Source organism: Tigriopus californicus, chromosome 9 (genome assembly GCF_007210705.1).
Source record: "Tigriopus californicus strain San Diego chromosome 9, Tcal_SD_v2.1, whole genome shotgun sequence".
NCBI lineage: Eukaryota > Metazoa > Arthropoda > Copepoda > Harpacticoida > Harpacticidae > Tigriopus > Tigriopus californicus.
The window spans coordinates 12,017,912-12,035,876 of NC_081448.1; the positions used below are offsets into that span (position 1 = coordinate 12,017,912).

Sequence of the window (17,965 nt, forward strand, 5' to 3'; positions counted from 1 at the left end):
TCTATCTTTCATGCACTCTTGGCCATCACCACCAATGGCAAGATAAAGACTTTAGTACACTTCATTCGGACATCATCTGTTCCGAGTCATCACCTCGATGTTCTCATGTTATGTCCTCTCTGCGGATAATCATGGACTAGCAGATGGAGTGGCGGGAAAGAAATATTTTCCCAACGAATATTGGGGATATTTTGTAATGTTTTCTAAATACGAAGTAATAATTCATTACAAGACGGCTATTGAAACGAAATCTTATAAAATAATGAAATTGAAGCTTTTTGAAAGGTCTCTCAGAGCCCTCACAGGGTCACAAGCAAGAAAAAGCGTGAAAACTAGTTCAAACTGAAGAATGTCCTGATAGTATGATAGGTTTACAATTTTGATCCAACGCTTTTTAACAAGTTCTTACTAAAAGATACATTAATGCGTAATCCTCCATAAGGGAGTCCAGTAGATAACCCACATGAAATCGTAGATAATTGATTCGATTTTGAGTCAAAAAGCAGCAGTGAAGGGATCGTGTTTACATATTTTTGATTAAATAACTCTTGAACGTCACCATCTCACAATAATAACAATAAATCTCACAGTTGAAACTACGATTTATCTGTTTAGTCTAGTAAGAACCAAAAATGGCTAAATTGCCAACATTCAAATCAGATCTAATTCCTGAGAGAGAAAATATTTTTTTTTACTTTACTCTTTATTAATTCTTTTGAATGTGAGCAACTTACTTCAAACAAATTGTTTGTGAGATAAAAGCTCCAATGTTGAGTACTAAATTCCCGTGCAGTACATGGTCAAAGTTCAGACATGTTGCAAACTAAGAATCATGTCAAAATTATGAATTCAGCCCCCAGTTAGCAACAACCGGCACTGCTCATACTTATATCGTACAAAATGTATCTAGATTTTCCACAGATGCATTTTCTTAATAAGAACCCGTTATCTCTAGAAAATTCGAACCCAGTCCACTCATGACCATTAAAGAACCACCCATGTCATTTATCTATTAGAATTTGCGTCATGAGATGATGAAAAGAAATGCAAACGTTGTCCAAAATTGGACAACATTTGTTCAAAATAAAGAATAAGTATCAAATTTGAGCCCGACAGAGAGAAACTCTTCACATGGAAAGGAGTTTTCTCTACATTATAAGGGAAAAGATTCGTTTTTACCACACAGAAGAGGTCATTTTGTTCCTCATACTCTAACAAAATCAGAATTGACGTGATAAGGTCAAAATGGACAGTCAACTCGTTGAGTAAAGCTATGTACATCGGAGGAAGAAAATAACATTTTCTTGATAAATGAGTGTTCGAGTAACTGCTTCATTGCTAATTGAAAAGAAGTGTCAAAAAGATGTAAGAGCATCAATTTCAGGCAAGCTTTAAGCTCTTGCCTGACAGAATTTGACATAATTAGCATTGAAGAAAGAGGCAAAGCAAGTACTTAATGGTTCTTGCATCAAAAGCCAGCATCTCAAAATAACGGTGAGAAATGCCCGCAAACCACTTTTGACAGACGTACGCCATGGTCAACTGATATCCGCTGTGTCCTTCACAAACCTCTTTTGAAATTTCATAAAACAAGCTACTTAAATTGTCAGAATGACAGCGCCTTTTAAATCAACAATAGCGATCCTGTCAGTGAATGATTGCTTGCAATGGAGACCCAAATAAAGCTCACAGATCATGTTCAATCTCGATTCCCACGTTTGATTGTGCCCCTTGGCATGAACATTTTCTTTGAATTAAACTAAAACAACCATTTGCTGTCTCTCTTCTAGGGTGAGGACCTCCACGTAAAAATGAAATCTCTTACCGAGGAGATGCAGGATCGCTCCCATATGTTGTCCCTGGCGCTCAGTCTTTCTACCATCGTTATCTTGATTGGGATTTTCGGATTGGTCGTCGTGGCAAACCATCGTCAGAAGAGGAAAAGACAGCTGAAGGCGATACTTCGGGCCAAAAACTTGGGCCCTGTATTGGAAAGTCGGAAGATCGCCCGAGAGGTCAGCGACAATTTCCTGCCCAAATACCGACCAGTGACGAAATCGTCCATGAGTTCACTGAACCATGCTGGTGGTTTAACGTCAGCGGAGATTGAAGAACGATCCCACATGAAAATCAGCAAATACAACAATATCAACGACTTACTCTCCGGGATCTTGTACCGTATTCGGAAAACCGAGTTCTCTCCGGATTCGTCAAATCCGTCGAGTCATAAGCCCTCCACGGCATCTGAGGTCGCAACCATTTCCAGCCGCATCGCCAAAAGGCCCGAAACGTCCTTTTTCTACAAAGAGAGCTCTTTGAGTTGCTCACCTGCTTCTTCTATGAGTGAACAAGGCGAGGAAGAGGAGGATAGTGAACCCAATAGCCCCCGCCCACCCACCTCCTATGGCGATGTGAACCATGAGACGGTTGAAGTGGCCATTGACAAGGCCACCAAAGAGAGCTCCCGAGAGGATACGCCCTCAGAGGCGGGAAGTCAAAGCAGTTACGACAAGAAGAAGATTGCTCAGAAAGTGTTCGTGGACTATTCCGCTCCTCCACAAATCTTGAAATCCTCAGCTTTCCAAGGCGAGCTCAAAGAGAAATGCATGACATTTTTCTCCAGTGTAACACGTGCTCCGCCATCTCATCTGGGTGACCTGCCCATTCAGCCCAGGCCCTCCTCCTCGGCCGGGAAAAAGAGTTTGAAAAGTATTCAGTCCGAATCCAGGACGAAACTGTAGCTTATTATGCTGGTCGGGAAGGGTGATGCGGAATAAACAATTGTGAAATAACTACTAAATCCAAACCAAATCAAAGAGAGAAATTATTCCTATGTTTTTCGAATGTTCAATTAATAAAATGCGTCTTAAAGTGGGTAAACGAATGCCTAATTCTAGGATTCAATCTGTTATCCAGCCTAACTCGGAAAAATGTTATTTAGATCAAATGAAGTAGGACAGCTTTCCAAGGTGCTAGATGGACTTTGTAAAGGGGTTTTGATTGACTCTAGTCTCGACGATTTGAAGTAAGTAGCGTGAGGGTAGGTCTAAACGTGAGGGTAGGTCTAAACGTTTACTGTGTGATGCTATGCACAAATATTACTCAACGAGTGATGCACAAATAATCTTTAATGAGTCATCCAAGTTAGCTGTCTGTAAAACCCCAACGGCAACAATGTGCAGATTGATCGTTAGACAATGGGGTGCTATGATGATCATAAAAAAATCAAAGCACAATTTGTGAATCACAAAAAGAATTGTCTTATCAGGTTCGAATCAATGCTTCAATTATAACAAGGATGGCTGTTGATGTTATTGACAGCTTGCATGTAATGCCATTTTTTTAACTGCTAAAAATACAAAGCAATTGAATATTTTCAACGATTCATTTAGCAGAAAATGACGACATCCTTTACAGCCAGATAATCAAGAAACTTGTTCATGTAACAATAGTTCAGAATCATACATATGTTGTACTTTTGAAGAATCACTTAAGATGGGTCAGTTATAGAGATAAGGGCAAGGAGTTGAGATCATTCCTTGAGATGATGAATAACGTTGCAACTTTGCTCCTCTTCTCTATTCTTGTTCATCAAATCCATGGCTTTGTAAATTATCACCATTCTTTTGATGCAGAAGGTAAGACGCAGATTTGATTCAAATCAAGTTGATAATTATCATCAGAAATGTACCTCTCCGCTAGAATGGAAACAAATCCTTCCCTCAATGGTAAGAGGGTTGGATTGGACACAATTCATTGATCCTCTGTACACATTAAGAGGAATGCCATTCTCAAGCAATGGAACCAAACAATTTTCAAGGTTCCAGCGGCAAAATGCAGGTGTTTATAAATATCAAATACTCATTTACGAATTATAAGCACTTATAATCTAAAGGGTACATCGACATTCCAGATCTGTCCTTATCAAGCGCTTTACGCCCAAAGCAGTTGGTGCAAATTGAGAATCTTTTAAATTCCGATTTTTCGGGGGTGTTCCACCAATTATTGCCAGCCTTAAAGAAGCTTCAAAGCAAAGACGATGAGTTGGAATTCATTCTGAAGTACTTCATTGCCCCTATGACTCCAGTTTTGGGGGTTGGCGAGCAATGTTTCAACCAGAGTATGGCTTTCGTTAGGAATCTGGTCTCAACACCGCAAATGTTTGCGTTCACAAGTATGTACCTTGACTACGTTAATGCTTCATTTTGAATCAAACCTTATGTTCAATCATTTTTCTGAAAACTTATGAATTGCGAATATACAACAATAAATGAATGCGCACAAGGTTTGGGTCTAAGGCTCATCATGCCCATAGTTCGCAACTTTGACCACCCGATAGGAGCCCGTTTTTTGCCTTAATATATACTGATAAGATTTAGGAATGTGATTGAAAAAGTCCACATTTTGATAGTGCTGGATTCAACGGGGAAAATTCCGGATGGAGTGCTGAGTGACACAATAGATTTTTGCGACATCTTGAGCTTCTGGGTTGCTCCCAAAGCATGCGATTTCATCCCGGGCTTGAACTATGGAGATGTGATCATTCCCAAGGGAAACACCATCTCTTTGGGTACTTTCGAGGGCTGTCTCACGGCACACTCCATTCGAAGTGAGGACGATCTTAACCCTTGGGATGACTTCGAAGGTCAGCATTGTACTATGAAAGTACAAGGTCTTGGCTCTGCTCTAAAACGTCCTCAAGAAATTCCCCAATCAATGCTCAATGGAATGAATCCAATTACCAAAATGCCTGGCGTTCCTGGGTGGATTGGAGGAATTATCGATCTTCTTCCAGGCGATGTAGATATTCAGGTATACAGTATATTAACCCCATAGACTTATCGGTTCTTTTTTATCATTGCTTTCTTGAATGTGTTTTAGGGTATTACAGACATTTACCTACAAGAAATGGTGCCCATTTTTGGAGTGTGTGTTCCAAGTGGTTGCTCTGAAGAAGACGTCACCACCAATTATAGGCACCTCTATGAGGAGTTGTCTGCCATTGCTGTGAATCTTTTTGGATGCTTCACTCAAAAGGAGCAAGACCAAATTTCCAATATGAGAACATTGAACAAAGCTATGATGTAAGTTACCTCCTCCTCTGTAAATGTGATTAAGGTAATCCGACTGCGATAGTTGATTGTTTCAGCGGTTTGTTCTCGGTATTGGCATTTCTTGTGCTCTTGGGAACCCTGACAGATGTCTTCCTCCAATTCCAATCTATGTCTGAATTTGGGGAGACAATTGGGAAATTGAATAGCACTGAGAAGAAACTATTCGTTCGAATCCTCTTGTGCTTCTCGGTCAACATCAATGGCACAAAAATCCTTAATACGAATGTACAGGGTCAAAACCAGTTGGGATGCTTGAATGGAATGAGGTTCATTCACATGTTTTGATCACGTCTCGTTCTGTCCATGAATCCTCTTTTCATTCGTTTTTGTAGAGTACTTTCCATGATTTGGGTCATTGTTGGCCATGTGTACGTGTATCTTGGAACTTGGCTCCTGAAGAATCCTCAGTTCAAGGCGACTGTGAGTTTGAAATGGCTATGGTTGCAAAGCGTCTTCTATTGAATCCATTGTGTTCTTTCACGCAGATTTTTAGCGGAAAGATGAATTATTCGTTCGCCTATGAGTTGCTGAACAATGCCATCTATTCAGTGGACACATTTTTCTTGCTCGGAGGGCTTCTTGTGTCCTACTTGTCACTCATTGAATTGGAGAAGGGCCGTTTTAACATCATCTTGTTCTACATTCACCGTTATATGAGGTAATACGAGTGTCTCGTGACCCTTATTTTTTCTCTTGTCATGTGATATCCTCTTTAAAACAGACTGACCATTCCTTATATGCTCGTGATTGGATTCATCACGGGCATTACGCCTTTGCTCGGATCAGGGCCGGGTTGGCAGGTCTATGAATTTATGGGTTCCATTTGCGAAAGGAACGCGTGGATCAATGCTCTGTATGTGCAAAACTTCGTAAACTATGATCAGCAATGTTTGGGTCAAAGTTGGTATTTGGCATGTGATATGCAGATGTTCATCTTCTCGCCTCTTTTGATCTATCCAATGTTCAAATTAAGGTGGAAAAAGGCCATTCAGTGGGCTTTATTTGTGCTCGCTGTTTTCACCATCATTCCCATCGCCATATCTTGGGTCAACGAGATATCTCCTAATTACCAACTGCTGTGAGTTATTTCTATGATTTAAAACATTGTAAGGGCATCTATAGATGCTTATAACAATATCCTAAGTAGCATTTGTACAATAACTCAAAAAGAGCTTAACTTCGTCCAGAGGTAAAGTGACTAAGAATAGCATTTAAACGAACGTTGATTCCAGGAATCCTAATACCTACAACATCGATTCGGTACATTTGATCTATATGAGACCATATACTCGAGCACAACCTTACATCATTGGCATGATCCTTGGCTACATTTTATGGAAAACAAAGGATCAGGAATTATCAATCTCTTGGGTAATATGATGAAAATCCTCCTCTTGACGTTTATTCATCCCAAAATTGGATATTATTCTTCCAGTATGCCAATATCTTGATGTGGCTCATCTCGTTTGCCATGTTGTTTGCGGTTGTTTTTGGGATGTACGACATGCGAATCCGAACCACTTTTGTCTATGAATCGTATTCCCAGTTCGAGTCTCACTTCTACAATGGATTCAGCAAAATTGGTTGGGGATTGGGATTGAGCTGGATCATATTTGCTTGTGTCAAAGGCCATGGAGGGTTCATCAATACCTTTTTGTCTTGGGGGTTCTTCACGCCTTTGGCCAGATTGACATACATGGCTTATTTGGTGCACATTGACATTGTGGCCATGTTTGTATATTCCTTGACGTACACCCTTGAACTCAACGACCTTGTAATCGTAAGAGACAGGAAACCCATTTTTTGAAATTGTGTTTAACTGGCTACTTATCGACGGTCTTTTCCAGTCTTATTATTGGGTGGGCATGGTAATGATATCTTATGGTGTAGGTTTCGTCGGAGCGCTTCTTGTGGAGGCGCCATTCATATCTTTGGAAAAACTTTTGATCGGACGTGAGTTTTTCCATATTTTGTTCGTCCCATTTCATGTCATAGAACATGTTGTGCCCTTCTAGATTTTCTTGGTACAAAAGGAAAACACGACAATTGTAAATCCGAGAGGGACAGAGGATTAGCTGCAAATGTCAATCTTGAACAGGTGATCCAAGAAAAGGAAGAGAAAATTGAGGCAATCATTGAAGAGACTCGGAAAAGTTGGGGAAACATTCACGTGGAGCACGATGATCCTGAATGGGTCGATGGCAATTCGGAAGACAAGAAAATCGCCTGATAAATAGGATGGCATTCATTCGTAGAAATACTATGGTGCATCAAATCAATGCCTCTATGTTTTCCCTTTTTTTAAACAATTTGCTTGAGGCATTCAAAATTAAAAAAAAACATAATTCGACTTGTAACAGCCCTGCCATGTTGCCAAATGACTATTTTTCATAATTGTATCATTTCATCACTTTTTAATACTACACAACATTATACAAATAATTAGAAACATGGGATCCAATTGAGACAAGTGATCCAAAGGTTTGGTAAACAGTCTTTCATGACTCATTCCTTGATCTTCAATCAATGCCCAATGATCGATGCCACCTTCGCAGATTTATGTGCCTGCAACACGTTTTACAGTAATTTACACACTGCCCTTGTTTGAATGTATGAAAGTGTCCCTGTTCTTTCAACTTTGATTTGTTATGTACCGTGATTGGTAATCTCGTTCACGATCTGTGGCCAATTGTTGGCACTACCCTCTTGAACATTTTCAGAGTAACTCAAGAGCATGACTCTCAGCAAGGAGCTCAGGTACGTAAACAAACCCTTTGGCAATGATGACGAACTCTCTAAGGCCCGGAGTACTTACTATGTGAGGAAAATACTATAGTAGCAGAAGATGAACACCATCTACATGCTCTCTTGGGACGGTTATGTCCCAAGAACAGTCTTCTTGACGTCCAGAAACGACTTGAACCTTGCCTAGAAAGCTAAGGTGGGGGCCGAAAGGATTTTAGTCCAAGGAGGTGATACCCAAGAATACCTGAAAACCGAAATCCCCGTACTTCTTTGCTGGGGCGCACATGGATGAGAAGGCTCCTTTCGCATTGTAGCTCCCTCAGGAACGCCGTCAAGAAGTATTAGTACAGGATGGCCCAAGGCAAAGTTGAACGATGGCATCTCTAGAATAAAGATTGAAGAAGAGGATCCAATAGGCATCTTTTGTGAAAAAGGATCTTATCAGAATCAACATTTTTCGCAAAAAGCACATTTTCTCTTGCCCTCAAAAGTTGCTGCATATAATCTTGATAATACCAGAATTATCCATATGATTTTTGATTTTACTATTTCCTACAGCTAGCCCAACAACAACAACCATAACTGTTTTTTTTGTAAATAACAAATGCTATTTGGAGCGAGTTCTTAAGATCACTGTTTTAACTGAACACTGACAAAATTCTTGTAATTTAACTCACAATTAAACTTACAGAGTTATAAAGCTTTTATTACTACTCATGGTAAGGTCAACGAGGATGAAGAAAATAGTAATTGTAGTTGTATTGATATATACTAAAAGGTTAATGCAAATGAATGGTCAACCTGATAAAATGGATGACTAAAATTGTGATAACACGAAGAAACTGATTAAGACACGATCAATCCACATGGAATGAATGAAGAGGGAATGTGCAGACGTTGCAAATGCAGGAAGGAAGGGGGAGATGATGAAATTCTTGGTCATTATTGAGCTGCACAGTTTTTGGATGAGGTTCATTCTTAATGGGATAAACAGGTATTGTTTTGTCCACCGTATCAAAGGAAGCGTTTGTATGGCATTGGTTGGTTGTAGAAACCTTTCCGAAGATGTGCATTGACGCACCCGCACTTTAAGTTGCGTAATGGATGTGGACAGAGTCTGAACTGATTACAAGATAAGAACAGGCATCTATCAGCAACAAGATAATCCTCATATCCTGACTTTTGAGATGATGAAGACACATTACTTTTTGGTCCAACTTCTTCTGACTCTTGTTTTGGTTGGATGTGCACTTGGTCAATCTCAAGGTAAAACAGAGCTTCTTTACAAGTTCCTCTCATTGCATGTATTTTGACCAATATTTTTGGGCCAATTCCAGATTGGAGGAATACCTTGCCAAAGATACTTCGGTCCATAGATCGTGCAAACTTGATTGATCCATTATTTACTCTTAGCAACCTTATTGCAAAGAGCACACAAATTGATCCATCGAAAAGCGAGCAAGAGGCACAAATCCAGCAACTCCAAGGTAAGAATTAGGGAATAGAAAATCAAAAGCTCATTTCGTTCATTAACAAGGGATGGATTCGTGGTGTGGAAGAAGTGAACCTCTAAACCATTTATAATGAACGCTATCCAAGACGGTATCCTCACTATCATAAGCCAACTTTCCTTCTAAGGATTTCATATTATGACCTCAGCTTAAGATCAATAAGACCAATCTATTTTCAGATTTGGAGCCTTGGAAACGATCCAAATTAAGAGCCTTGATTGACCAAGATACTGATGGAATTTTAAAAACGAGTTTGGACTTGGCAAAAAATGAACCAATAAGTCAATCGCTTGCTAGTCGGGATTTGGAAGACTATATCCTTCGTCATGTCATAGCACCAATCACACCTGTCTATGGAGTGTCCGAAACGTGCTTTAGCCAAAGCATGGAATATGCTAAGCATCTCTTCATCAATGCTACCCCTTGGGCGTACCAAAGTGAGTATCGAGGATCCCAATTAGTGGGAATGTCAATGGCATTTGCCGTATGTGCCCTACATTGTGTTTCAATTTAGTGTTGGATTCCACTGGCAAGGCGCCAGATGGCATTCTGACAGATACTCAGGACTTATGTGAGATTTTGAATCGGTGGACACCACATCCAACCCTCTGCGACTCAATCCCTGCGTTATGGGGTATCATCACCATACCAAAAGGTAATACCATTGCCATTGGGCACTACGAGGGGTGTGTGGCTGCTCAGACAAATGGAGTATTGTCTCAAGATGGGCCGGGAGACTTTGTGGGCAACTTTTGCTTTGCCGACTTGGTTGCATTTGAAATTCCTCCCCAACAAAAGAAGCCTTTAGGATACTCAGACTTGTTTCACCCAACTGCCAAAGTTCCTGGAATCTTAGATTGGATCAATCAAATCGTCCCGGATAACATGACTGATGGGGTAAAGTTGGATTAAATATCAACTTTCAGTCAATTTGACTGGTGAAAAAAGTTTCATGAATTTCCTTCTCAGGAGATAGTGAATACATATTTGGATTCAATGATTGTGAAATTTGGACAATGTATTCCAAGCGGTTGTTCTGCTGATGATTTCAATATCAATGCTTTTGTCATCTACAATGGTCTCAAAGCAACAGCTGTGGCGTTTTGTGGTACTCAAGAATATGATGATCAATTCACTTCACTCTCTAGTACAGGCTACGGAATGGTGTAAGTTATCTTTGAATCTAGTTGATAAATGCCATGAATGTATTGGTCACCTTGGTTGACAGGTGTGCAAGAACTTCTCAGGGTGACTATCTCATATTTTGTGAATAACTCTGGTTCCATTGCAGAGGTCTATTTGGTACCATTGGAGCATTTATTGCTATTTCCACCATCGTAGATATGATATTGATATCATATGATCTAGAAACGGACACAATCAAGGGGAATTTTGGATGGAAGTTACTGAAGAGTTTCTCAGCAATAAGCAATGGCAAAAAGGTTCTCAACACAAGCTCAACCAGCTCTTTAAACTTGAACTGTTTGAATGGAATCAGGTAGGAGAAAAGTCTTACCCTTTCCCTCAGTTCATTAAAAAGCACTACTTTATTTACAGGGTGATTTCTATGGTCTGGATTATTGTTGGCCACACATACCTTCTTTTTTCAGGTGCTCCATCGACCCGACCTCTCTTGGCAGAGAACGTAAAGGCTTAAGTTTTTGATAAGTACTCTCCAGGCAAAGTACTATTATGACTATATTTTCTCATCTTAGGTAAATATGGCAGAAGGAGAAGATGCATCGATTGTTTATGAACTAGTCCTGAACGCCTTTCCAGCGGTGGACACCTTTTTCTTCATGAGCGGGCTCTTGGTCGCCTATCTGTCTTTTTTTGAGCTAGAGAAAGGTCGTTTCAATCTCATTCTGTTCTACGTTCATCGTTACATTCGCCTGACGATTCCCTTGGGGCTAACCATTGCTTTCATTGTCGGGTTTGCCAACACATTTGGCTATGGACCAGCTTGGTGGGCCCAAGCAGATTATGAAATTCAGTCTTGCCGGGATAATTGGTGGCTGAACCTTCTCTATTTGAACAACTTCATTCGACAGTACAACCTCTGTTTGGGACAAACTTGGTACTTGTCATGTGATGTACAAATGTACATTTTGTCGCCACTTTTCTTCTGGCCCATGTTCAAATGGAGGGACAACGTGACTCGAGTGGTTCAATACTGGTTTGTGCATATGACCATCTTTACAGCCATTCCTGTGGGACTAATGATCGCTTACGATCTGCCACCCAGTCACGGCTTTGTGTAAGTTAAACTGGCTTCAATAAGGAGAAAGACTAAGGTTAAGATTAACAAATGCTTTTTCAGCATCTCGTATGATTTTGCCAAATTTGACATGAATGCGGAATTCTATTCTCGGTTTTATACTCGCCTTCAACCATATCTGATTGGAATCATGCTTGGATTTGTCCTTTACAAAACGCGTGGCAAGGAGATCAACATTTCATGGGTAAAGAGGCTGTCAGAAACTCATGTATGAATATTGCTTTTGGTTAGCTCATTCCCTGCCATGAGAGAGGTTCCCCAGTTCGAGTTTTCTCTTTGACTGTTCTCAAGCAAACCATTCACACCCAAAGACGGAGAACCAATTTGATTCCGGACTATGATATTGCGCTACTTATCAAAAAAGGAACGGTTTAGTTAAATGAGCGAGGTTCACTCCTCCGACCCTATTTTTGTAGAAATACTTCTTGACTATGATTGTGTTCTTGGACATTTCCACTTGCATCAAAAGTGCACACCAAACACGGTAAACCAGCATGTTTTTACTGGAAAGCCACTCTTCCAGTATATGAATGTCGTGGGATGGTTATCCTCCATTGCTATTCTCGTGTCTGTGGTTTTCGGTCTATGGAGTGCTCGGCGAGATTCTACTTTTCTATCAAGATCATTCACAACGTTTGAATCGTGTTTCTATCAAGGCTTCTCCCGAATAGCTTGGGGCTTAGCTTTAGCTTGGATCGTGTTCGCTTGCGTCAAAGGCTATGGGGGAGTGATCAACTCTTTCCTATCTTGGGGCTTCTTCAGTCCGTTGGCCAAGCTTTGTTTCATGGTTTACTTCGTTCATCTGGACATCGCGAGATATTTCACCTTGTCCTTCACTTACGCAATTGAGATCATTCCCATTCTGATGGTAAGTCTGCCCAAATTGATTAAATAAAGCTTCGGTAATCGATGTCGCATTATCTTCCAGTGTTATTATATCATTGGTATCAGTATGGTATGTTTTGGAGTGTCCTTCGTGGGCTCTCTTGTTGTTGAGGCACCCTTCATCAACTTGGAAAAACTTATAATTGGAAGTGAGTGCTTTAAAAAGACATCCCGATTCTTAATCTGCCCTGTAAGACTCCCTTTGTTTATCTACTCTTTCAGAGCTCCTAAAAAAGAAATGAGATTGCTATTAGTGCCGTTGTTGGAGGGTCTTGCACTAAAATGCATTCCAATGGAATCTTGTAGAGTAAAGGGTGTTCGTGCCTTTTGAATGTAAAATAGACCTTAGCCAAGAAGTCTTGGTGTCTCTTTCAACTTCTTTTTCCTTTCTGTCTTTTGCCTTTGTTTTTTTGGAAACTTGCCAATTGGCGAGCTGAGCTCTGAGATAAAAAAGAGGATCACAAATGTCAAACTGCCAAAAGCTAGCTCACATTTGGAGAAGCTGACAGTTCACCTGGGCTTTTATTGCTACCTTCAAATGATTGAGGGCCATAATCTCAATGTTGAAAATTGTTTTTGCCAAAGCATTATCCGAGGGAAAAACAGGTTTTATTGGCACCTCCTTCCTCTTTGCCTCAATGTTGACGTGGAAGCACCAAGAGTTCCTTCATAGCAGGTCATAACTGAGTGAACACGAAGCCGGGGACGGGTGTTCGTTTCATTTCTTCCTTTGACAAATTTCCCCTATTTCAAGCGGGCATAGATGGGTTTATACTGATGGCTCATGAGGGACACGGTGGGTTTGTAGTCCTCAAACAGGAAATTTAAGGCTTGTCCGTGAACCCCCCCATCGAACATCATACTTCGGGGTCCATCCCTGAAATGAGAATATTTTATACGGATCTCACTGAGCTCAACTTGTCTTTTGGCTCGGTCTCATCACCTCTCGATGTCCAGCAGAAGAGAGCATCCCGAGTTCCGAATGATCCTTTCCACGTCCTTCAGCGACAAATGGAACACAATTTGGCCATTGATTCGAGTAACGAAGTCGTTCTTTTGAATGCCTGCCAAATCTGCCGGACCGTGAGATTTGACTGAGTTGATCTGGAACCATTTATGTAGCAGAGATGGAAAGAGAGATCGATCGATCGATAGAGAGATAGAGATAGATAAATAGAGAGAGAGAGAGAGGGAGTGATGGGTACCATTCTTTTCAATTGCGATCTATCCGAGACACAAGCGAGCAAGTTGGCCATCCTTCCTCATTGGCCTTCGTGTCTTGGGATAAAACTGCTTACCTTAAGCCAACGTCCCTTGTCGTTCCTGTGGGCCACAATGCCCGACCAATGGGCCGTTCCTTCTCCGATGTCACATCCCGAGATTAAGGAAAATCCCCATGCCTCATCTAGAGTCTGTCGAGTCAGGGTTGGCCACAAGCGTTTCGTGCCGCGATCCCATCCTCGGAGGCCTCCTGCCAATTTCAAGTTCTTGATCATGAACTCACTGGCCCGGTTATCCTCCTCCATGATCGAAAGACGGAGGGACACGGCAACAAAAGTGAACGGCAAGAGGACTTCAAAGAGGAACGCAGGGAGGTCGTCGGGTGGAACAAAACAGGGAGGTGCAATTTTTACTTCCCTGTTTACCCAAGAACTTCAGGCTGTTACTGGGTGCTAGAATTGGAACCCTTTTTCCACAGGGAACAAAGTTTCACTTTATTTCAGACCAGGAGCAAGGAAAAAGAGGAGAAGGAGGAGAAGAAGGGGAGGAGGAAGAGGAAGAAGAGCAGAAGAAGAGGAGCGGAAGTAGGCTTTTCTTTGTGTTGTTGGTACCAACACTAAAGTCGACGGAAGAAGCTCGGTTGGGTGGTTGAATGGGTGAGTGGGTGAGTGGGTGGGTGGCAGGTGCCCTGGAGACTTGTTTGAACAAAGTTTGACTTACTCACTCGAGCAATACGCCCCCGAAAACTAGAAGTTGTCGCTTCCACTGGAGTTTTTGGCGGGCTTTCTCATTTCCACCTTCTTTGTCGTCCTCACCGCCGTCGTCGTCCTTCTCCGTCCTTTTGGACATCCTCGATTTTGCAAGATGAGACAGACCTTGGGCACAGGGCTAGTGCATCAATCATCATTTGGGAAGTAATGGGGTCGTGGTAAAAACACCAACTGGCATTCAGCCGTATATGATAGAACGGTGGCGACTCACCACCCTCATACCATAATATAGTACACTGCACGCTCATGTTGCTGGAACAGGTTTTGAACGGATTCCGTTCCTGTGGGAAAATGTGTTCCCTTCCGCTGGAGGCTGAATTTGAAGTCCAACGGCAAATCCTGTGAACTTCAGGCATGTTTACATCATCAAGCTTTTCGTCGTTGCTTTTGCTCCGTTTTTTAACCTGTAAAGTTCAAGTCCATGACTCAGGATCGCGTTTTTTAGATCACTACAAACTACGAGTACTACTTGCAGGGAGCGTAGGCAACTTGGGGCAATTTATCTCTAATCTCTCTTTCTCATTCTTCGTAGATGATACGATGTTTTGTGTATGCGATTCGGATCAATGCAAATCTAAATGGCCTGGAAACTGGCGGCAAAAAGGCCGTAAATTCGAAACCTGTCCTTCTGGCATTTATGTAAAATATAAAACCCGAAATACGAAGAGTTTGGAAGGTTTCGCACTGAATGATTGCCCAGTCATTTCATGAGCGATCTTCAAATGAGATAAGGCAAGATATGGGATTATGGGATGGACAAAATCGTTTGATGAATAGCATTTAAACAGGGTCAGAATTCATAATGGCAGCATTTATCAAGATCACAGATGTTGATTAATATGCGTAATGAAATCTAGGGCGAATCAATTAAATATTAATACAATACTGACGAACAATCTAATGACCATTTTGATTAAACGAATTTCAGATCATATATTATTGAAGGAATCCCAACCCTGTTGTGTTTTTCTGCCGTTGCTAGCAATTTGAAAGTCGCTCTTTCTTTGGCAAGTTTGAAGGAAACTTGTTCAAAGTTGAGGTTTAGCAATAAAATTCCAGTATTTATAGCAGAATAGTAAATAGCTCCCTTCTGAAACCATCTAGAGGAGAGGGAGGGAGACCCCGTCAAGTTTATTCGCGTTGACAAACGGGTGTTTCTATTCTGGCCAAAATCACGCCTTGCAGCAGTCTGAAATGAGGAATTGCAAAAACGTCTCGGTTCCATCGTCACATTGAACTTCGTTTGAAGTGAGAAGTTATAAAAGGGGCTTTGGGAGCAATTCATTCTGTAAATGGTTCTTTTTCAAATTTTAATCTCAACCATCCCCAGGTTAAAATTCAACTCTTGAGAATTGCTTGATATCACCTTTTTAAAAAGGCATTTCACCTTTTTAAAATGCTCTATGGTAAGTCTAATTCAATTAGACTTTTTATTTCTAAGAGTCTCGTTCAATGAGAGTTCTGGTTTATGATGTGCAGTAAGTCTCGTCAATGAGACCACTGCAGGCTACATGCACAGCTCTCATGCTCAGCTACTTAGTGCAAGTCTCAATAAACAAGACCATCGTAGGTGGCACGTGCAAGTGTTCTAAGCAACATACCTGCATCATTGCCTATAGTCTCATTCAATGAGACTCGTTACTTTACTGAATGAAATTATACCCTTGCTACCAAATGCAAGACTACTCAATTTGAAATAACTGAAAAGGGAGTTTTGGGACTCTATGGACAAGTAGATGTTGCTCTTTTGTTTAATGAAAATATTTTGCACATCAAGATACCAGGAAAAGCAGATATATATGAAAGCAAGCTTTCTGTTGGATTAGTAGCTTTGTTATTATTGCCATTTGATGATTTAAAACGTTCAAAAATCACTCCCACGGATTAAGTTATGCCTCAATATGTACGTAGATATTATGAGTAGAACTGGTTTTCCATCTGTTAATAGTAAGAAATATCAAGTATGCATTAAGTCAAGTCTACAATCAAGATCGCATAGTTACCGTTCTACCACTCAGGACTCTGGGGAATGTGATGATGTTTTTGATGCGGCGGGCTCTGCCCGTGGCTCGAGAAGGAAAGCTTCCCTCGCTGCTAAAGAAATGCAAAATTTGTCTCTTGAAGAAGAAAAATCTGGTGAAGGAATTTATATGTACAAAAATACTAAAGACATAGAAGCAAGATTAATGATTATGATTGGATCAATGAAGGCTGGAAATACAAGCAGAGAACTAAAAAAGTATGTTAGAAGGATTCTTGATGAAATGTTAAAAATCAATTATATCACACTTAAACAACACAAACTGTTGTATCAAAAAACTCAAGAATAGCACTTGCGCTGCAACGCGAGCGCAGCGAGCAGCAACACCTTTTTAATTGAAAACAGGCGCCAAAGGCGCACACGTGCAAATTCGCTAAAGGTAAATAAACTTTCACAAAATGGATTATTCAATGCAAGCGCCTGAATATAATTATGTTTTATTAACTGTTGACAAACTCGTATATAGATATGATTTTTATTCTAATCATCCTCTGATTTTAGGTAAAATTCCTGAAATTGGATTAAAAAGCATATTTCTATGGTACTCATGCCCTAACGTATCTGAGAAATATGGCAATAACAAAGTTACTTTAACCTATAACAATCTCACTGTACCAATCACAATTTCAAAGGAATGTATGAAATAAATGCACTTTCCAGATATTTAAACAAACAACTTTCTGATGAGTACAACAACCTTAATGAAATTTTTGGCAGTTAAAATGAAAAAAGAACTCTATTGCATTTAGGCGTAAATGAATCAACTTTTAACTGTTATGTAAAATTGATAGAAGGAGCACAAATTGACTTTTCTGAAGGAAGTTTACATAAACTCTTAGGTTTAGAACCTAAAGTATATGATCAACCTTATAAAGAGGGAACTGATATAATTAACATCACTAGAGGGGTTGATCGTATTGTCATACGTTGTAATCTTTTTGAAAGAAATTATCAACCAGAAATGAAAAATGTATTGTTTGATATTTTGCCCTTTGCAGAACCAGGGTCGGCCATTGAAGAAAAATTAGGAAAAATAAAATATTACAAATGTAGAGATTCTATTATCAGACATATAGAATTAAAAGTAACAGATTCTAAAGGCAAGCTTACAGATCTTACTGAACCATTATCAATAAAACTTTGTTTTAAGAGTTTCACCAAGCATTAAAAATGAACACTTTCTTACAAGAAACTGAATCTCCAATTTGGGAAGTTCCTTCAATAGCTGCTAAAGACAGCTCAATTGTTAAATATGATTATACATGTACTAAAGTGTATGAGGATAGTCATGGAGCTGGGACACTAGAAAATTCAGATCACTATTCTTTTACAACTAATAACGAAGATTTGTGGTTACTACGAAGTGAGTCTTATTTAGATTTAACTTTCAGACTGAGAAA

General features: G+C 40.2%; 4 protein-coding genes across 4 annotated transcripts in view; 3 read left to right on the forward strand and 1 right to left on the reverse strand.

Annotated features, from left to right (window-relative positions):
- LOC131887100 (uncharacterized) overlaps positions 1-2,881 on the forward strand; it is a 4,532-nt gene extending 1,651 nt beyond the window's left edge. The window contains exon 2 of the mRNA XM_059235611.1: positions 1,791-2,881. Within this exon, the coding sequence (XP_059091594.1) occupies positions 1,791-2,741 (951 nt within the window). The 3' untranslated portion in view covers positions 2,742-2,881. The remainder of the gene's footprint in view (positions 1-1,790) is intronic.
- Positions 2,882-3,504: 623 nt separating this feature from the next.
- On the forward strand, positions 3,505-7,464 carry LOC131887374 (nose resistant to fluoxetine protein 6-like). Its single transcript, XM_059235964.1, has 13 exons — positions 3,505-3,638; positions 3,703-3,840; positions 3,914-4,174; positions 4,412-4,812; positions 4,882-5,084; positions 5,150-5,380; positions 5,447-5,534; positions 5,600-5,772; positions 5,836-6,192; positions 6,347-6,485; positions 6,550-6,894; positions 6,962-7,067; positions 7,130-7,464. The coding sequence occupies exons 1-13, from the start codon at positions 3,545-3,547 to the stop codon at positions 7,342-7,344; spliced, it is 2,751 nt and encodes a 916-aa protein (XP_059091947.1). The 5' UTR covers positions 3,505-3,544; the 3' UTR covers positions 7,345-7,464.
- A 1,391-nt stretch (positions 7,465-8,855) lies between these two features.
- On the forward strand, positions 8,856-12,908 carry LOC131887375 (nose resistant to fluoxetine protein 6-like). Its single transcript, XM_059235965.1, has 11 exons — positions 8,856-9,125; positions 9,197-9,346; positions 9,550-9,807; positions 9,885-10,267; positions 10,340-10,536; positions 10,662-10,868; positions 10,928-11,015; positions 11,086-11,627; positions 11,691-11,832; positions 12,172-12,516; positions 12,577-12,908. Exons 1-11 carry the CDS (start codon positions 9,047-9,049, stop codon positions 12,862-12,864), a joined length of 2,679 nt encoding a protein of 892 aa, XP_059091948.1. The 5' UTR covers positions 8,856-9,046; the 3' UTR covers positions 12,865-12,908.
- Positions 12,909-13,036: 128 nt separating this feature from the next.
- LOC131887378 (uncharacterized) lies at positions 13,037-14,602 on the reverse strand. Its single transcript, XM_059235968.1, has 3 exons — positions 13,832-14,602; positions 13,477-13,637; positions 13,037-13,410 (listed from the first exon to the last, which is right to left on the reverse strand). Exons 1-3 carry the CDS (start codon positions 14,057-14,059, stop codon positions 13,278-13,280), a joined length of 522 nt encoding a protein of 173 aa, XP_059091951.1. The 5' UTR covers positions 14,060-14,602; the 3' UTR covers positions 13,037-13,277.
- Positions 14,603-17,965: the final 3,363 nt, after the last annotated feature.